Here is a 22,075-nt window from a genome sequence, read left to right on the forward strand (position 1 = left end):
AAAGAAGCAAACTTAATTTAGAGAGGAGAATCTTATTTCCTCCAGAGGCAGGGCTTGAGCACAAAAATCAAGGCTGACACTCCAGTGCAGTACTGAGGGAGCACTGCACTGTCAGAAGTGCCAACTTTTGGATAAGAAATTAAACCGAAGCCCTATTTGCCTGCTCGGATGCATGTATAAGATTCAATGGCACTATTTCGAAGAAAAGCAGAGGAATTATTCCCAGTATCATGGCCAATATTTATCCCTCAATCAACATCGCATGAAACAGATTACCTGGTCATTATCACATTGCTGTTTGTGGAAATCTGCTGAACGCAAATTAGTTGTTGTGTTTCTACATTACAACAGTGAATACATTTCAAAAAATACTTAATTGGCTGTAAAGCGCTTTGAGCTGGCCTGTGGTCATGAAAAGCAATATATAAGTGCAAATCTTTCTTTATTTAAGGGTAGCAAAGACTATGGGCAAAGGGAAGTAGGGTTAAAATGATACAGATACCATTGCTGAAAACATGGCAGAGATAGATAGAGCTAAATGGCCTATTTCTATTCCCATGTTTTGTATATAAATAAAAGTGTAATGAGAATATGGCATCTTAGATCTTGAAGCATTTTACACAAAAAATTACTTTTTAGACTTCATTGACAGAAACCAAATCTGCCTCATCTCATTCTACCATAACCCTTAGCACTTAAAGCATCAAATCTCAGAATGACTATTAATGGGGCAATGTTTACAAGTAGTGGAGAATGTTTGGCTCATCTGTACAGTTCCAGTGACTTCCACTCGAGGATCTAGATCTACTAGGTGATGTCTTTCAGTGTTCTTTTCACACAATGGGCGGAATTTTATGGTTCCATCGCAGCAGGAGGGGGCGGTTGTATAATGCGGTGAGCTATTCAGAAGTCCATTGACTTTGGTGGGACTGCAAAATCCCGCTGGTGTAAAATTCTGCCCAATGAGTAATAGAAACCTGGGATACTTTCCACCAAAGGCTGTGAATGCTGGGGGTCAACTGAAAATTTCAGAACAGATCAATAGATTTTTGTCCGGTAAGGGTATCATGGGGTATAGAGAAAAAGTGGGTAAACGGATTAGCCACAATCTCATTGAATGGTGGAGCAAGTTCGAGGGGTTGTATGGTTTACTCCTATTCCAATGATTGAATGACCTAAATTGAAATTTCCTTGTGCTGCTGTACCTAGCAAGGACAGCCACTAGACTGTGCTTTCTCTTGTCCTTCTTTTAAGTATGAAGCCTAGAGTTTAGGTTGTGATTTTTTTACAGATGGCTGCTATGGAGACCATGACAGAAAAGCTAGAGAGTTTTGGCACACTGAAACTGGACACTATGGGCACTCTGCAACCCCCTCCTCATCACTCCTTCAACTTCCGATCACCACCATCCACGCTGTCTGATGCCATCCTCCGAAAAGGAAAGGAGCGTTACACGTGCAGGTTAGAAACAAGCTGCAGCCACAGTTACATCCTGTGGTTAACCCTCCAATAGTAAATAAGCAAGCTGCACAATATTTATCTGCACACTACAGTATTTATCCTTGACATCTTATTTAACATATTATATAGAATTACATATAATGTACAGCACAGAAACAGACTATTTGGCCCAACAAGTCCATGCCGGCATTTATGCTCCACATGGGCTGCCTCTCAACTCACTTGACTGCACCCTATTGACATAACCTTCTATTCCTTTCCCCTTCATGTGATTATCTTGTTCCCCCTTAAATGCATCCTTGCTATTTGCTTTAATTACTCCATGTGCTAGTGGGTTCCACATTTTAACCACTTCCTGGGTAAAGAAGTTTCTCCTGAATTCCCTGTTGAGTTTATTGGTGACCACCTTCTACTTATAGTCACTAGTTTTAGTCTCCCCTACAAATGGAAACATCTTCCCTACTTATACCCTATCAAATCCTTTCATAATACTAAGGAACCCAATCAGGAGCAATTAAATTGTTATGCTCACTTCCTGTCACATTTTGGATAGCATACTCTAGCACATCCTTTGACTCAACTGTAAGCAACATCACATGAAATCTGCTTTTTAAGGAGATCTGCTGCTAATTTTAAAGGCATGCATAGATTGAAATAACGCCATGTGATATTAGTCATGAATGTAAATGTGATTTATTCCATTGTCCACCCTTTAAACAAAACTGTGAGATCACCTGTTTTAAACCAGTGAATACTTCTATTAAAATCACAGTCAAATGCATTTCATGTGAACATGTGATTAATAATATCACAAAATGATCTCAATCAAACAGCTCTTCAATAAAGCTGTGGTGTCCAAGCTGTAGTCTGCATGGGTGTTTTAGATCTGTACCACGGATCCTTGAGGTTGCATGTGAAATTCCCCATTGTCTCCAGTGATGCATTTATGGCAAGTTGCTGCTACCAACGGATCTTGTTGAGTATCTCCAGTCAGGTTTTTGCCCTGTCACAGCACTGAAATGGCCTTACTCAAAGCCACAATGACATACTCTGTGACTGTGACAAAGGTGCACTATCCCTCCTCATATTTTTTGACATCTCTGCTACCGTTGACCATCCTCTTCCTCCATCCATCTCCTCTAACACCACTCCTCCATTTTTCAGCTTGATTTTATTCTTACCTATTCAGTCATAGCCAAAGCATTTCCAGCAATGGTTTTTCTTCCAGCTCCAGCACCTATACCTCTGGGATTCCCCTAAATATCTGCTTGTGGCCTCCTCTGCTTCCTCATTGACATAATGCCTCTTGGCGACATGCAGTCAGGTTCCATTTGTACACTGACAACATCCAGCTCCACCTCTTTACCACCTCTCTTGACTGTTCCACTGCGACTGTATTGGCAAACTCATCCAGTCGTGAATGAACCACAAATTCCTCCAGTTAAAAGTGAGAACTCTAAAGCCTTTGGCCCCTGCCACAAAGTACATAGCCCCACCGCATACTCCATATGCCTCCTAAGCTTTTAAAAAAGCTGAAGCTACCAATAAACCTTACCAAACCAGAAAGAGATGGTAAACTTGCAATAAGGCCCTTATTCTAACCTTAACTCTAATTACTGACATCAATCATTTCAAGCAGATTGTTTGATTCACAGCATCACAGGTGTATCCAACACATGGAATAAGTCAGCCACTGGTGCCTTTGGGTTCACAAATTATACAGAAACGTCTAGAATTGCTTGACCAGTGATGCTGGTAAATTGCATTTCCTCCCCTTCAGGTACTGTGGGAAGATCTTTCCGAGATCAGCGAACCTTACTCGGCATCTCAGAACACACACAGGGGAGCAGCCGTATAGGTAAGAATGCAGAACCTTCACAGTGCTAATTAGGCCTGTTTTCTGATACACATCTCCCTGCTGTGTCTCTTCTGTATCTCTAACTCACAATGAACTGATTGTGTCCTTTTAATAATATAACAAATTCAGAAAATCTTATATTTTTATATGTATAATAGTCTTGTGTATAGTATGCACATCACACTTGAAGGTGCCACACTTTTAGAAAGTGCTGTGTCATAAAGAGAAAGAAGGCCAGCCATTTCATGCGGAGCTTTTCTAAACTGCAGCCAGAAATTTAAAATAAGTTAAAATTGCCTTCAGTTGTAGCATACAGCCACAGTTCCCTGAATTTATCTCTTTAGACTACTTCCCTAAAGATGAACATTTGAGCAATATATTTAAAGAGGCAGACGTGAGTTAAGTACTGTTCCAGGTTAACAGCTAAACATCGCAACCACTAGCAATGCCATGAAAGATTGGCTTAAGAAGTAGAAGTGAACTCTTGATGGCTGTATAATCAAATGCATTATCCAATGTGAAAATGAGCCATTTGGACGAAGAATTTTCCAGGTTTAGCCCCTGGGAGGTGGTGAGTTTGCAAATCTCAGCTTTGGATAGTGAATGGACACAATTGGCCTCAGTACCACTGGATTATGAAGGAGTGGAATACAGTGTTCTGGTTCTGAGATGCTATCCCATGGCCTTTTTTGGAAAATACGCATGTGTGGGCACTGAGTAAGAATGGGATGGGGACTCACTAGCAATGGGGCCGAGAGCAGCTTCAGGAAACAGTAGTTGAAAGATGGACTATGAAACATTACCTACAGTGTTTAAGTACGTTAACATTGAAACAGTTGCGAAGGGCCTTATACAATTGAACATCTTTCTAAAGCTTTGCGAGGGGTTCAGTATCCATAAAAGAACATTTCTACAGCATTTTTCACAACTATTGAGCATCCCAAATTGCTTCACAGCCAATGAAATGCTTTTTGAAATGTAGTCACTGCTATATTGTAGGAAACTAGCAACCAAGTGGCACACAGCAATGTGCCACAAATGGCAACGCAACAATGACCAGATAATCTGTTTTACTGATGTTGGTTAAGGGATTAAAATTGGCCAGGATATGGAAGAATTTACTGCTCTTTTTCAAATAGCACTATGGGATATTTTACACTCACCTAAGAGAACAGACGAGACAATGGTTAACTTCTCATCCAAAACACTGTGACAGTGCAGCACTCCCTCAATATAGTACAACTACGGACTGCAGTGTCAGCTTAGATTTAGGGCTCAAGGTTCTAGAATGGGGCTTGAGCCCACAACCTACTGACTGAGAGACAAGAATGCAACCCACTTACCATGGCTGATAGTGTAAGGCTAATTCCATAAGTGAAAGTTCTGGTGTGATTTGTGGTATTGTTGGTATGATAAAAGGTGCTGAGGGCTCCCCTCTCTTTAAGGACACTCAAGACCAAGCAGTGAAAAGAAAAAATTGTGTAACAAAAGCAGAGGAAATTTTTCTCTCTAGGGTATGATTAAGACCTGAGGGTATAACTACATTAACCTTTACCATGCTGGTCATGGCACTCATGCTAACCAGATGTCACTTTGTTTATTTCCCAGGGTACAGGGGAATGTGCTCACAGCAGTTTAAGGAGCCAGTGGGGACAAGCAAATCAGGCACAACTCACACTTGCTATTCATTTAAACTAATGCAGAGAGCTCTCATTTATTTGATTATAAAAACAAATTGGAACTCAGCATAATTCAAATCTTCCCAGCCAGAAATACCAAAAATGTGGAGACCCCCTCACTACGCTACCCTTAAATGGAAAAGGAGGGCCTCATTTCATCTCTCCTCTTTGTTGATATGATGGAGCTCTCTCTGTCTGCAGCAGGACCACAGAAAAGACTGCTTGGTGTCCAGTGGCACAACAGTTGTATATATCGGAGTTGCATTGCTACTGGGATTTTTTCCACTCTTCAACCAACTTTACTGATCTGCTGTAATATGGGGGAAATGCTGACAATCAGTGTACACACAGCAAGTCCCACATATGGCAATGAAATGAGTGACTAGTTTTAGTGTTTAGTTTTAGCGATGGTTGATGGATAGATATTGGCCTGAACACCAGGAGGACTCCTATGCTCTTCTTTGAATAGTGACGCAGGATCTTTTATGTCCACCTGAGATGGCAGATAGCTGGAATTGCACAGAGCAAGAAGATAACTGGGTGGTGCAGATTATTTAGATCTGCTGGCTGGCCAGACCATCCCAATTACGAGAGGATCAATGACTGAGTAACTTAGAAATCTTTGGGTTAAGGAATAACTGGAGCTGGCAGCATCTTCACCCTCCCCCCTCATCCCCATTCACCAAACCCTCTCACTCCAATCTCCCAGATGGAAAAAAATTAATAAAAATGAATAGTCAGGTTCCTTCCCCCTTTAACTGTGCCAGTCAGGAGGAATGCATGAGGGCAAGTGTAATAGACCTTTTCTCCCATTCCAAATCTACTGGATCAGTCCTGAGAAGCTGCAACTGGCAGATGAAGGAATTTTAAAAATGCACAGAAAGAAGATTGATTCTGTTTAAATCTTTGCTGATTGTAGACATCACTTTCTCGCTCCCTGTTTGGCGTCTATGTTACAGATTGAAAATCCCCTAAGGATGATGTTTTAACTTTGTCAGCTTTTTTTTTGTTCTCTTTCTCTTTCTCTATGATTAGGTAATTTAGAAACAATTTACCCTAACAAATGACTGGGATCATTTTCCCTGCAACTTTTCAAGTTGACTTGGAGGTAAATATGCAGCACATTGGATAGCAAACCGGGGCTTTGTTTTAAAACCCTTCACGGTTCACAGTGCAGAGCACTTCACTCGCACAGTGATTATCAGATTGCGCAAGGAGATTGTCTGATGAACAGTGACCGCTTGAAAACCCCAGTTTAAGAGCAAATGATCCGGACACTGCGCTGATGACCAGCCGGCCCAGATGAAGTAACTCTCGGTCCCTGGTGCACTAAACAAAACACTTGGCTTTCTCGCCATCTGACAATTGCCTTTGACCCATGCTGCACCAGGGTCTTAAATTAGCATCAGGCATTTTTAGGCAGAACATAAAAGGATTCATCTGATTAAAACTTTTGATGCCCAGCAATTTTCCCAGCACAATTAGCCATGCAAGTGGAACTCTGCTGTTTGTACAGCGAGGTAAAATTGTGGTATATCAATTCTATCAATAAACCCCTGGGAACAGCTCACAGACTGGTGCTGTGTGTTCTATTCACCATGTGTTAACTCTTCACAGCCCTTTTCTTGTTTCCTTTTCCTCTAATTCTCCTGACATCTCATTGGTTCGTTGGTTACTGGGTTGAGGAGGAGATTGGCAGTTCCACAGGCTGTACCTCCAGTACTTTACCCATAATTGCCAATCTCCGAATGCAAGCCCAGACAACATCAGGCTATTTGAATTTGGGAGCATCGCAGCAGAACCCAGCCACATAACCCTCATTGGCTGCAGTGGCTAACAAATGATTGGAAATGAGATTTGTGGGTTTTTTTCTCCCTCCACCCTACACCGCCCCCCACTGTCCACCCCCCCACCCCACCCCCCCCCCCCCCGCCCCCTCTCCACCCACGCCCACCCCCAGCTTTCAGTTGGTGATACTTTTGCCTCCAAGTCATAAGGTTGTGAGTTCAAATCCCACACCAAGAGCTGGAGCTACATAATGTAGCCATTTAATCAGTACAGAGAGATTGCTGCATTGTCAGATGAGACATCTGCCTGTTCCCTTGAGTTAACTGAAAGTTAAAGATCCAAAGCCACTGTAGCCTTGATTCAAATTATTTGATTTTTTAAGCTCTAAATCCATACTTTGCATGTTATTTACATTGCTTAATCTAAATTATTAGATAATTCAGTCTTTTAGCACATTAAATAAACATGCAAATGATCAGGTGTGGACTATTGGAGTTTTCCTCTGCCCCGACCAACAACACCAACAATTTGTATTTATATAGCACCTTTAATTTAATAAAGTGTCCCAAGGAACAGGAGCGTTATGAGCAAAATTTGACGCTGAGTGACATTAGGGTAGATGACCAAAAGCTTGGTCAAATAAGTCAATTTTAAGGATCATATTAAAGGTGAAAGAGAGATTAAGATGTAACGAGGCAGAGAGGTTTAGGAGGGGAATTCCAGAGCTTACAGCCCAGGCAACTGAAGGGGCAGCCACCAATGGTGGAACTATTAAAATCACAGATGTTCAGGGGGCCAAAACTAGAGGGATGCAGATATCTCAGAGAATTGTGGGACTGGGGAAGATACCAAAATCGGGAAGTGTGAGGCCATGGAAGATTTGAAAACAAGCATGAGAATTTTAACATCAAGGTGTTGCTTAACTGGGGGCCAGAGTAGGCTATAAAGCATATGGCTGATGGGTGAACAGGAGATGGTGCAAGTAAGGACATGGGCAGTAAGTTTTGCATGAGTTTACAGAGAAAAGAATGTGGGAGACAGACCAGAAGTGTGTTGGAATGATCAAGTCTAGAAGTAACAAAGGCATGGATGAGGGTTTCAGCAGGAGATGAACTGAGGCAGAGGCAGAGTTGGACAATGTTCAGAGGTGCAAATAAGTAGTCCTAATGATGGCACAAATACATGGGCAGAAGCTCATCTCAGGGTCAAATATGATACCAAGATTGCGAATAGTCTGATTCAGCCTCAGACAGTTGCCAGGGAGAGGGATGGAGTTGGTAGCTAGGGAATGAAGTTTGTAGTGGAGACCAAAAACATTTTCCCCTCAACCAACAATATAAATCAAATAAGATTATTTCCTCACTCGTTTACTGGCTTTTTGTTTTAAGTCTTTGGTGACAAGTTAGTTACATAGAATTTAGAGTACAGAAAAAGACCATTCTGCCCAACTGGTCTATACTGGTGTTTAGACTTCACGCAAGCCTTCTTTCACTCCTACATCTTACTTTACCAGCATATCCTATTCCTTTCCTTATTCCCTATTCGGCTTCCCTTAAATGCATCTGTGCTATTCTCCTGAACTATTCCATGTGAAGGCAAGTTGTACATTCTCACCACTTTTTTGGTTAAAGTAGTTTCTTCTGAAATCCTTATTGGGTTTAATTGTGCCTATCTTATGTTTATAACCTTGTGTTTTGGACTCCCCCATATGTGGAAGTATCTTTTCTACATCTACCATATCAAGCACCTTCATATGCTTAAAGATCAACCCCTCAGTCTTCTCTTTTCTAGAGAAATTAATATCATCACACAGGAATTGTATCAGCCAACACTAAAGTACATGGGTGTATGTGTCATTTTTCTAGGGCCTAATGTTTCCTGTATTGTAAATAAACCGACTGGCTGCATTTAATAGGCTATTGAGCGGCCTCCAAGTTTGAGGAGGTTTCATTGCAATTCTCAATTGGCCATTAAATTTTGGTGATAACTTTTTTACAGCCAATTATTCTTGTCCTTCCAGGTGTAAATACTGTGACAGGTCATTCAGCATCTCCTCAAACCTACAAAGGCATGTGCGCAACATCCACAACAAAGAGAAGCCATTCAAATGTCACTTATGCAACCGCTGCTTTGGGCAGCAAACCAACCTCGACCGCCACCTCAAGAAACATGAGAACGAGAGTATTCCAGGTAAATCAGACCTGAAACATTAACTCTGTGTTTTTCTCTCCACAAATGCTGCCTGACTTGCTGGATATTTCCAGCACTTTCTGTTTATTCGCTGGTCCAACTAGCAAGTCCCATACAGTTGTGAAGCCTTAAGCATGCATTAACACCCTCAATGCTGTGTACTTCCTGGTAGAGGCCAAGATCCAAATCAAAAACCCAAAGCCAATTAGGAGGTAAAATCTGGAAAATTCCTCTCCAGTCTCTCTCTAGGTGATTGAAACAAGTCCAGGAGACCACTCGTCATGTCATATTATTTGGTACCTACTTGTTGTATGATTCGGTCTCCACTCCAGGTAGTGCTCTCTTGAAGGTGTACAGTAAAGCAACACTCACCATCAATTCTTTGTAACTGAGTTCTTGATTCATTGCCACATTCCTAGTAGCGATGTGAATTAGTATAAGTGCAAGAGGCTTACCAAACGATAATAATCTGCATGGGGCTCGTTATTCCCAAATAAAGGGTAGAAAGCAGACAGAGAATTTTAATGATTTGCACAAAATGATTCCTATTTCCTGTCGACAGCCATCTGATCTCTTCCTCCCTTTTCAGTGAGCCAGCATTCTGGGGTTTCATCCAATCACCTGGGCACCAGTGCATCTTCCCCAAACTCTGAGCTAGACAATACTGCACTTTTGGAGGAAAAGGAGGAGTCGTACTTTTCTGAAATACGGAATTTCATTGGAAACAACGATCTCAGCCAGGCGTCCAGTTCAGCTGACAAAAGGTAACCGTGGTCTTCCCTGAAATAGGGCTCTCAGAGTATTTGTGAAAAGCAGAGGCAGTTTTTCAAAATTACATAGACATGTGCTGAGGGCCAACATGTTTGTTTTGTTTCCTTGCCACTTGCTGATTCTCCTTCAATCCCCTCCCACACTCCCATCACAAACCAACTGCATATAGAGGCCAGTCAGGAAAGGCAGATTTTACATTAAATTGTACTTTAATAAACTTGAGATTCCCGCTCCCAAATAAAATGCTCTGACAACTTGTTGCAAAAATAAGAGGCAAAGAAGAAGCAAACAAGAGCCAGTCGCAGAGGTTGAAGGTTTCACAGGGGATGGATTTGGACCAGTCTGGTATAGGATTTAAGGCTTTCACTGTATAAAGACACGAGCATTCAATCCCGCAGCATATTTTACCTCATGTATAGGTGAATGCGAATCAATCAATGACACAATTAAATTTACACAAAGACAGGTTGGGGATGCCCCATTTAACTGACCTTCCATACCCACCATGAGGGAGGCCCAGCCTCTGCACAATCTCCCCCCATCATCCAACAACTGAGTTTGGGACCTCAGGTGGTTGGAGCTGGTATCACAAGGGTATAACACATTAGCATTCCCATATGATGTGCAAGTCTGCCATCTGGTATTTTATGCTTAGAAAGTTTAAATGCACTCTACAGAATAACTCCCTAATCCATTATCTACTGTAGCTGTACATTTACTGCTGACTCTAATCACTTCTTGTTACCCCACTTTTGACTTGAGAGGTGGTTGAAGCAACACTGGGCCATTTTATGTAGCATTCTTCCTCCTGCTCCTCTACTGTCATCAGGTTCTACTCTACTTCATGGCTGGAATTTGTTCTTACAGGTGGAATCCCGCTGATGGGCCTGAAGTGTGCGGTTGGGAGGGGCAGGACCTGGGTCACATTTTATTGACAGCATATAATAAATTGGTTGCTACCAGGGTAGCCAGCCCTTTTAAGGGTGGTCACCAGCCCCCCCAGGAACTGCTGGCCAATCAGATAGCCAGCAGCCCTGCAGTCTCAGTAGCACCACCAGAAGCAGTGGCCGCAGCTGGGGCTGCATCTGGAAGGAGAGGTTGCCATGGAAGGATGGCAACCTTCCAAGTAGGTAAGTGAGGTACCAAGGGCAGTCAGGCATGCAGGCCCAGCAAAGAGGGGTCAGGGGGTTGCTGAAGGCAGGCAGCGCCATTGAAACAGGGTGGCCATTGCCACTGTGGCAGGGGGTCCCTCTAAAAATCAAAGAGTGCCCATATAGGAGGGTACCCCTGCAAGGCCACTGGGAGGCCACCAGGTTTGCCCTGGTAGATAATAAGAAGATACACCAGTAAGTGTACAGATATCTCCTTTTAAACCTTCATCATAAAGATTCAGGATGAAACTTGCAGGTATCCTGTAGTAGTGCTCAAAGCAAAACAAATGATAGGAAATCTTATAATGACCATGTACTGCATGAAATGTGTTAAGTTGGAGCTGTACTTTAACGGCCTGAACCATTTAAGGTTGCAAAGTCTAATTGCAATAAGTAAACACATTCTGGAACCAGTTTTTGTCTTATTCTTGGTGGTAAAGGAGGTGTTTGTAAACTGTCCAGGTCAGAAGAAACCGGCACAAAGTTTTCTTTCTTTTATTTAGTTTTGAAACTTTGAGTTGTGACCAACACATGCTAGATTCAGGATTTATAGGTGTGGATGGGGCAGCCTATATGTTGCCTTATATACCTGTAGAGCTATAAACTGTGCTGTACTTGAATAGCCTTTGAGCTCAACTCTGAAGTTGCTCTGCCTGATATCGCCACACGATCTTTTTATTTTTTTGAGACTTCACTGATACAGTCATTCAAAAGTGGGAGCATGAAAACCATTTCCCTCTTGTAAATTACTTGTCAATTCACTTACAACGTAATCCTGGACTCTTTCCTACAAATAGACATTTGATGGTGGACTTCTGTTAAGTATGTATTCTCCAATAGGCGAACAGCCTTTTATTAGAACCAGGTCCTGTTAGCTAACATGAACTGAGTGTATACATCAGTGCAGAATGCCACCCATTAAACCGATTCATGGAGAAGAAATGCAGACAGAGAGACACAGCATCAGGAGCCCGACTGTGCATTAGCGTTATTTATTTTGCTTTCTGTCAGTTTTTGTTTTGCTGAATTCCAATCTTGCCAGACCTTCATAATGACAACAAATTACTTCATCATCGAATCAATTACTGTCACTTCTCATATTCTTATCCACAATACAACTCACAGACGAGCACCCTCCTTTTGGCTTTATTTCGTATGCACTGCATTATTGAGTACTTCTTTCTCCAACTTTTATGATTCCCAAAATAGATATAGGCTTGCATTGAGTTATATAGAAAGAAGAAAAAACTTGCATTTGTATAACACCTCTCATAACCTCAGGAGTTCCAAAATGCTTCACAGCCCAAAGAAATACTTTGAAGTATGGTTACTGTTGTAATGTAGGAAATGTAGCTGCCATTTGTACACAGCAAGATCCCACAAACAGTATTGTAATAATGACCAGATCATTTGTTTTGGTTGGTTAAGGGATAAATATTGGTCAGCACACTGGGGAGAACTTCCCTGCTGTTATTTGAATAGTGCTGTGGAGACTTATACATCCACCTGAGAGAGCACAGGGGTCCTTGGTTTAACATCTTATTCAAAAGACAGTACCTCCAAATTTTCTTTTATATTCATTCATTGAATGTAGGCATTGCTGGCTAGGCCAGCATTTATTGCTCATCCCTAATTGCCCTTGTTCAGAGGGCATTTAAGAGTCAACCATATTGCTGTGGGTCTGGATGATCACATGTAGGCCAGACCAGGTAAGGATGGCAGATTTCCTTCCCTAAAGGGCATTAATGAACTAGGTGGGTTTTTACAACAATTGGCAATGGTTTCATTAGACTTTTAATTCCAGATATTTATTGAATTCAAATTCCACCATCTCCCATGCTGTGATTCAAACCTGGGTACCCAGAGTATTACCCTGGAGTCCAGCGACAATACCACTACGCCATAGCTTCCCTATCGTACTCCATTATTACTATGCTAGATGTGGCAGCCTATATTATGGGCTGAAGTGTGTGGAGTGGTGCTTGAATCCATGTCCTTATAACTCAGGCAAGAGTTCTACCACTAAGCCATTGCTAACAGCTAAACAATGCTGCCTTGGGTATCCCTAGGTCAAACCATCTTAATCACACTTTTGCGCGACAGTAACTGTTCCCTCCAACACTGTCCCCATTCCCCTCACACCTTGTTTTCTTTCTGTTAGTGCAAGCCTTCGACTGTAATGGTTTTATCAGGCTCTGTGTAGTGGAGGCTGACGATGTCCATGTTGCCTCATTGAGTAAAGTATAAGCGATGTGAGGATATCCTCATATGAAATTTTTTTGGGAAGTTGTAAAGAACTACCACGTGAGGTTTGGGAATTCCCAATCAATCCACTGGAATCAGTCAAGTATCAATGTTGCATGCTTTTGTATATAATTTCCTCCCACGCCACCACATTTGCCCTTATTGTCTTCCTCCTACTGGAGTAGGTTGCACTGGTGATGACCACCCTCTGGTTCCTCACCCAAGTAACACTGAGAAGGACATCAGATCTGAGCCTGATCCTGTCCTTACCTGAAGCCTACATAAGCCACATGTGGCTCTAGGCCCCAGGCTGAACACCACTCTTCAATGGGTCCTAACACTTCCTTCGGTAACTTGCATTTGAAAAAATACCATTGCGCTTCACACATGGAGAACATGAGGCCAGAAGGCCTTCCTAGAAACCATACCCCAAAATGAGTCATCACCTACTGGAGAGAAGGGAGAAAAAGTAGAGGGAGAATAAGTTCTAGAAAAAAGCAAATTCCTATTTATAATGTCACTAAGCTAATGCAGTTTTCAGCAGTGGAAGTACTATTCGGAATTCAACCTCAATTAGCTACTTCTGCTGACCTCTAGTGTCTGAAAATCAGTACTGCAACAGTACCAAGCCATCCCATGCATGGTAACAGGCAAGCATACTATTTTGACAAGTGTTGTCTTATTACTGTATAAAATATTGAAAGAGAATTATAAATTTATAACCAGTATTTGAGTTGACATTAATTTTGATGTGGTATTTTTCTTCTATAACTGTGTAACTATCTAGAGATTAGATTTAATGAATTGGTGCTTATGGCATGGAATTATATGCACCAGGAGAGCATACTAGGAATCTAGGCACAAAGGGCATACTCCTGAACAAAAACAGAAATACCTGGAAAAACTCAGCAGGTCTGGCAGCATCGGCGGAGAAGAGCAAAGTTGACGTTTTGAGTCCTCATGACCCTTCAACAGAACTAAGGGTCATGAGGACGCGAAACGTCAATTTTGCTCTTCTCCGCCGATGCTGCCAGACCTACTGAGTTTTTCCAGGTATTTCTGGTTTTGTTTTGGATTTCCAGCATCTGCAGTTTTTTGTTTTTATCTCTGGGCATACTCCTAACATGATTTTATGTGCATTAATAGCTTCCCTCCTCATCCCACGTGACCTCAGCCCATTATGATGTGCATTCTGTCCATGACTGCTTCACTCTTGCATTTGTTGCTGAATTTTAATGAAGTAAACATACTATTTATTGAGACTATTAACGTCCTTCCATGCTACTTTTAAGGCGCAGAGAAGTTTTTTCCCTCTGCTATGATGGACTTGATCTCAGTTAAGTTAATCATCTGGAAGTGCAACTAGGTCACTATCCTTGTATAAAAATCTTCACCTGTTCCAATTTGCTCCTCCAGATAGCTTAAAGATGCTGCTGAAAGTTAAAGGTTCAAGCATCACATTAGGATCTGATGAAAGGCCATCAACCTGAAACGTTTGTTTTGTTATTCTCTTCATAGATCCTGCCTGACCTGCTGAGTATTTCCAGCATTTACTGTTTATACTTCAAAGAGCTTCATTGTTTGTGATGTGCTATGAGATGTTATCAAGAAACGTGCTAAGAAGTTAGCTAAATTAAATTTTTTGAATAAACATCTTTATATAAGGAGCTCAATAAATAAAGCAGAGTTCAACTATGAGGTATTAATTACGAATCTCCCCCTTCTTTTTCCTTAGTCGCAGCCCAAGCATCATTACAGGCACATAAAAGGGTTCAAATTTTAATAAGCACAATCTCTGTGAATTCGAGTATTACTGACATAAGAGACATTTCTTTTCGAAGCTTTTTGTCTTGCGCTCATCAGGACAATTCGCAAGGAAATACCAATGTCGGGGAAACAACATACTTATACTGTAAGAGAAGAGAGTGCTGGTTGGTTGGCAAATGGACTCTGATTGGTAGAAATGTTGTCATGGAGAATGCACCAGTTAATGGTGACTGACAGTTAACTGCCAAGCATTGTTTGAAATGTAAACCAGACAGTTTGACTCTGATTGGTCAAGGCATTGCCCAGGGAAATGAACCAGCAAATGTTTGTCACTTATTTTGTTTAGCTGAAACAGGCATTATGTGTGTACATGTTCTTTCTGTCTGCAAAGAACAGGGCCCTGTGTATTAATATATGTAGCTTCCAGTACACGAAAATGCACCACACTGCGAGCCTGACTGACAATCTTAAATTGGTTGTCAGGGTAATTCTTAGCACACTGAGGATTATTTAGCAAATGTTGTCCAATCGCGGAATCATATCTAATGTTGGATACAGTGTTTTGAGTTTTGCAAGCATGGGCTGGTTGGGTATGGTCTGTACCTTGCCCATTGTGAACAGCAGAAGGGACGATCTGCCAGTCTTTGGGATGTATGGCCTACATACCTAGCATCACACTGCCCTGAAATTCATATCGCACATTACTCATTTGTGTGATAGGCAAAATGTCTTTTTGGCTTGATGGCAGCATCCTGTTAGTGGCTAATACCACACATGTTACTACTACATAGTAGAAACAGCTGGCCTCACCTGTTGCTCAAATTTTTGACATACCTTGCTCTTCCAGGGTAACCTGAGGTAGACTAGACACTTTTTTAGGGCCTAAAGTGATGGCCTTGGGCCCATTCATGAGTTTGTATGATATACAGCATGAAATTATCTGATCAGGCTAGCCATTACCCTGCAGGATGTCTTTTATGCACCCTATTTCAGCATCAAGCTTAGGACCCTATTTATGAGATTGCTTACAAGGCAAATCTTACAGCGCATGGAACTGTAACAATCCCAATGCGTGAATTTACCAGTGAAGGTAGGCTTGTGGAAGACCGTGGTTGAGAACCCTTTGTCAGATTTCTCAACTAATACGTCAAGGAAAGGGAGTTCATTTGATTGTTCCGTTTCAAAGGTAAATTAGAGTGCAGGATGGAACCCATTAAGGCATGCAAGGAAATTATTACATACAGTTGCGAATTTAAATAGAGCAAACATATCATCCACATATCAGAAATATGCAAGGGATAGGAGGTTAGGTGTAATTCCATCAAAGACAAGTTTCTCATGGAACCCAATAAAGATGCTTGCGAGAGCGGGCCAAGAGGGGGTCCCATGGCAACACCATCTCTTTGAGCATACATGGTGTCATTAAAGCTGAACTCAATTGCACGAGTTGCCGAGTTCATAAGCTCAATGAATACTGATTCATGCAATGGTGGCAGGTCAAGATCACCATGATATAGTGCTGCAGTGCAAATATCTATGGCTTACAAATCCCCAGGTCCTGATGGACTTCATCCTAGGGTCTTGAAAGAAGTGGCTAGCAAAATAGTTGATGCATTGGTTTTAATTTTCCCAAATTCCCTAGATTTTGGGAAGGTTCCATTAGACTGGAAAATAGAAAATGTAACTCCTTTATTCAAAAAAGGAGGGAGACGGAAAGCAGGAAACTACAGGCTTGTTAGCTTAACATCTGCCATAGGGAAAATGTTAGAAGGTACTATTAAAGATGTTATAGCAGGACACTTAGAAAAGTTTAAGGCAATCAGACAGAGTCAACATGGTTTTGTGAAAGGGAAATCATGTTTAACCAATTAATTGGAGTACTTTGAAAGAGTCACATGTGCTGTAGAAAAAGGGGAACCGGTGGATGTACTGTATTTAGATTTCCAGAAGGCATTTGATAAGGTGCCACATCAAAGGTTATTGCAGAAAATAAAAGCTCATGATGTAGGGGATAATATATTGGCATGGATAGAAGATTGGCTAGCAAACAGGAAACAGAGAGTAGCCACAAATGGTTTGGATGTAACGGGTGGTATGCCACAGGAATCAGTGCTGGGGTCTCAACTTTTTACAATTTATATAAATGTTGGATGAAGGGACAGATGGTATGGTTGCTAAATTTGCTGACGACACAAAGATAGGTAGGAAGTAAGTTGTGAAAAGGACATAAGGAGGCTACAAAGTTACATAGATAGATTAAATGAGTGGGCAAAGACATGGCAAATGGGGTATAATGTGGGCAAATGAGAAATTGTCCATTTTGGCAGGAAGAATAAAAAAGAAACACATTACCTAAATGGTGAGAGATTGCAGAACTCTGAGATTCAGAGGGATCTGGGTGTCCTAGTGCATGAATCACAAAAGGCTAGTATGCAGATACAGCAAGTAATTAGGAAAGCTAATAGAATGTTATTGTTTATTGCGAGGGGAATTGAATACAAAAGTAGGGAGGTTATGCTTCAGTTGTACAGGGCACCGGTGAGACCACATTTGGGGTACTGTATTGGCCTCCTTATTTAAGGAAAGGTGTAAATGCGCTAGAAGCAGTTCAGAGAAGGTTTACTAGACTAATACCAGGAATGAGCAGCTTTCCTTATGAGGAAAGGTTGGGCAGATTAGGCTTGTATCCACTGGAATTTAGAAGAGTAAGAGGTGACTTGATCAAAACCTGAGGGGTCTTGGCAGAATGGATGTGGAGAGGATGTTTTTTCTTGTCGGTGAACCTAGAACTAGGGGTCGTGATTTAAAAATAAGGGGCCGCTCATTTATGACAGAGGTGAGGAGAAATTGTTTCTCTCGGAGGGTTGTGAGTCTTTATAACTCTCTTCCTCAAAAGGCAGTGGAAGCAGGGTCTTTGAATATTTTTTAAGCAGTGCTAGATAGACTCTTGATTAACAAGGAGGTGAAAGGTTATCAGGGGCAGATGGGGGTTTACAATCAGATCAGCTATGGTCTTATTTAATAGTGGAGCAGGCTTGCAGGACCGAGTGGCCTCCTCCTGCACCTAGTTCATATGTTCCTTAAGTAGAACATTGGTGAATAGGCTAGCAATGTCAAATGAGCACGTGGATATAGCATTGCTATTGATCTGCAAGTCCTGTCTGGTCTTCACAAATGTTCCAGGTATCTGGAAAACTTGCTCAAAACCAGTTGTAACAATTCGCCCAACCATTTGGCCAATTCATGTTGTGCAGAACTGATCATAGATAAGATAGAGTGTAAAGGGACATCACTTTTGTGCATCTTGGGCAGTCCATACAGACACGGACGCAACGAGCCACGAGGACAAACCCTGTCATATATATCATGCGGCAGCTCATTGCTCTGACACAAGTCCTGACATTGCTATTTTCTTGTGAATGTCCTGATGAGTGCAAGATGAAAAGCTTCAACAAAAAATCTCTTTTTTCAGAAATACTCAAACTTTGTACTACCAAATGACTATTTGTATACTCTGAGAATATGTTAAGCCCCATGTGTCAGAGGTACCAGGCTTGCTCCTGTAAGGGCACTGATCCTGTGTTACAGTTTATAAACTGTATTTTCTTTTATTGGGTCTGTGGTTGTGGTATGGCCCAGTTAATACTCCTCCTAGTCCTAGGTTTGAAAAATAAAATATATCACCACAGAAATGCAAATAAACCATAGCCAACCCAGTTCACATATGAAAGAAAGAATTTGCATTTATGTAATGACTTATGATTCCATAAGCGTTTTACAGCCAACTAATTACTTGAGAATCTGAGTCGCAAATGCAGTAGTCAATCTATATGCAGATCAAGGTTTCTCAAACAACAGTGGTATAAGCAACCGGTTAGTCTGTTTTAATGGCATTGATTAAGGGGTAAATGTTGGCCTGGACACTGGGGAAAACTTCTTTGCTCTTCTTTGGTTATGCCATAGGACTTTTTACATCCATGTGTGAGGGCAGGCGGGCCTCGGTTGAATGTTTCTTCAGAAAGGCAGCACCTCCGACAATGCAGCACTCCTCAGAAGTACATTGGAGTATCAGCCTAGATTATCAGGGAATCATAGGATGGTTACAGAACAGAAGGAGGCCATTCAGCCCATAATGTCTGTGCTGGTTCTCTTGAAGAAGCACTCACCAATCCCACTCTCCCACTTTTCCCCCATTGCCTTGCAAATCTTTCCTCTTTAGATAATTATCCAGTTCCCTGTTGAAGGCCTGTTGAATCTACCTCCACCACACTCTCAGACAGTGCATTCCAGATCCTAACCGCGCTGCATAAAAACGTTTTTCCTTGTGTCACCATTGCTTCTTTTGCCAATCGCCTTAAATCAGTGTCCTCTGGCTCTTGATCCTTCTGCCAATAGGAACAGTTTCTCCCTATTTACCCTGTCCAGACCACTCATAATTTTGAAAACCTCTATCAAATATCCCCTTAATCTTCTCTTCTCTCCAGAGAATAGCTCCAGTTTCTCCAATATATCCCTGTAGCTGAAGTTCCTCATCCCAGGAACCATTCTCGTGAATCTTTTCTACAATTTATCTAATGCCTTCACATCCTTCCTAAAGTGTTGAGGCCCAGAATTGGACAAAATACTCCAGTTGAGGCTGAACCAGTGCTTTATTCAGGTTTATCATAACTTCCTTCCCTTTCTAACAGCTGTAAGGGTAACTACTCCAGATGATCTGCAATGGATCAAGAAGGTGGCTTACCAGCCCCTTCTCAAGAACAATTAGGTTTGAGCAACAAATGCTGGTCTTGCCAGCAATGCTCCCATCCCATGGAAGAATAATAATTTTTTTAAATACTCTATGCCCCTATTTATAAAGCCCAGGATCCTATGTGCTTTATTAACCACTTTCTCAACCACTTTATTAACCACTTGCTTTGCCACCTTCAATGATTACTCCCAGGTCCCTCTGCTCCTGCACCCCCTTTAGAATTGCACCCTTTATTTTATGTTGCCTTTCCTCATTCTTCCTACCAAAATGAATCAATTCACTCTTCTCTGCATTAAATTTTATATGTCACATTTGCTACTTCTTCCCATTCCACCAGCCTGTTTAAGTCCTCTTGAAGGTTATCACTATCCTCCTCACAGTTCACAATTCTCTCTCACTCTTGGTCTCTCTCTCTCTCGGTCTCTCTCTCGGTCTATCACTCTCACTTGGTCTCTCTCTCACTCGATCTCTCTCTCTCTCGGTCTCACTCTCTCTCGGTCTCTCTCTCTCCCTCTCGGTCTCTATCTCTCGGTTTCTCTCTCACTCGGTCTCTCTCTCACTCATTCGGTCTCTCTCGCTCCCTCAGTCTCTCTATCACTCGGTCTCTCTATACTTTCAAGTATTGTGTCATCTGCAAATTTTGAAATTGTACTCTGTACATCAAAGGCTAGCTCATTAATATAGATTAAGAAAAACAGTGATCCTAAGGCTAACCCCTGGGAAACCCCATTATATATCTTCCTCCAGTTCTGTTCACCACTGCTCTCATTTGCTGTCACTCAGCCAACTTCATATCCATGCTGCCATTGTCCTTTTTATTCCATGGGTTTCAACTTTGCTGACATGCCTGTTATGTGGTACTTTATCAAATGCCCTTTGGAAGCCCATGAACACCATATCAACCGCATGACCTTCGTCAACCGTCATTGTAACCTCACAGAGTCATAGGGGTGAATTTTACGCCCCCCTGCCAACGTTAAATAAAACAGGTAGCCAACCCACTGCCTTCCCACCCACCCCCAACCTGTCCCCCAGATGACGGGTGGCAGGTAAGGTATCCTGCCCACTCTTAGGCTTATTGAGGCCCTTAAGTGGCCAATTAAGGCCACTTAAAGATCTCATTCTGTCTCCGCTACAATAATATGTGCAGCTGGAGAAGGTGGAAGGAAGACAACCAGCCTGGCAGGTTTCATTGCATGCGCTAAAGGCAGGCAGGAAGAGCAGGGTTGGGATACCTCCTTTGAGGAGCCCCCTGTACACATCGGAGGCACCCTCCAAGATGGTACCCCTTTGTGCCTCCCCCACCTAGCTTCTAAAACCCGACCTCCCCACCTATTTCTGACCCTTCACTGGGGTCTCCAATCTAACTTGATGGAGGGTATCCTCAATGTGAAGGCGGGGCTTCGTCTCCACAGTGAGCGGCTTGGTAGCACCAGTGACTGAGCTGGCCGAGTCCTAAATGACATAGCTGCTAGACTGGGTCTGCAGCAGGTGGTGAGGGAACCAACAAGAGGAAAAAACATACTTGACCTCATCCTCACCAATCTGCCTCCTGCAGATGCATCTGTCCATGATAGTATCGGTAGGAGTGACCACCGCACGGTCATTGTGGAGACGAAGTCCCATCTTCACATTGAGGATACCGTCCATCATGTTGTGTGGCATTACCACCGTGCTAAATGGGATAGATTTCGAACAGACCTAGCAAATTAAGACTGGGCATCCATGAGGTGCTGTGGGCCATCAGCAGCAGCAAAATTGTACTCGAACACAATCTGTAACCTCATGGCCCAGCATGTCCCACACTCTACCATTACCGTCAAGCCAGGGGATCAACCTTGGTTCAATGAAGAGTGCAGGAGGGCACGCCAGGAACAGCACCAGGCATACCTAAAAATGAGGTGTCAACCTGGTGAAGCTACAACATGGGACTACTTGCATGCCAAACAGCATAAGCAGCAAATGATAGAGCTAAGCGATCCCACAACCAACGGATCAGATCTAAGCTCTGTCGTCCTGCCACATCCAGTCGTGAATGATGGTGGACAATTAAACAACTCACTGGAGGAAGAGGTTCCACAAATACCCACATCAATGAAAAGAAAAGGCTGAAGCATTTGCAACAATCTTCAGCCAGAAGTGCCAAGTGGATGATCCATCTCGGTCTCCTCCGGAGGTCCCCAGCATCACAGATGCCAGTCTTCAGCCAATTCAGTTCACTCCACATGATATCAAGAAACAGCTGAAGGCACTGGATACTGCAAAGGCTATGGGTCCTGACAAAATTCTGGCAATAGTACTGAAGATTTGTGCTCCAGAACTTGCCACGCCCTAGCCAAGTTGTTCCAGTATGGCTACAACACTGGCATCTACCCAGCAATGTGGAAAATTGCCCAGGGAAGTCTTGTACACAAAA

At 42.3% G+C, this 22,075-nt stretch overlaps 1 protein-coding gene across 10 annotated transcripts in view; it reads left to right on the forward strand.

Annotated features, from left to right (window-relative positions):
- The window catches only part of prdm16 (PR domain containing 16), a 798,908-nt gene that overhangs the window by 751,757 nt on the left and 25,076 nt on the right, over positions 1-22,075 (forward strand). For all 10 annotated transcript variants that reach the window (XM_078557892.1, XM_078557902.1, XM_078557895.1 and 7 more), the window contains 4 exons: positions 1,292-1,461; positions 3,242-3,319; positions 8,807-8,976; positions 9,566-9,740. In XM_078557892.1, the coding sequence (XP_078414018.1) occupies positions 1,292-1,461; positions 3,242-3,319; positions 8,807-8,976; positions 9,566-9,740 (593 nt within the window). The remainder of the gene's footprint in view (positions 1-1,291; positions 1,462-3,241; positions 3,320-8,806; positions 8,977-9,565; positions 9,741-22,075) is intronic.

Source organism: Cetorhinus maximus, chromosome 15, assembly GCF_964194155.1.
Source record: "Cetorhinus maximus chromosome 15, sCetMax3.hap1.1, whole genome shotgun sequence".
NCBI lineage: Eukaryota > Metazoa > Chordata > Chondrichthyes > Lamniformes > Cetorhinidae > Cetorhinus > Cetorhinus maximus.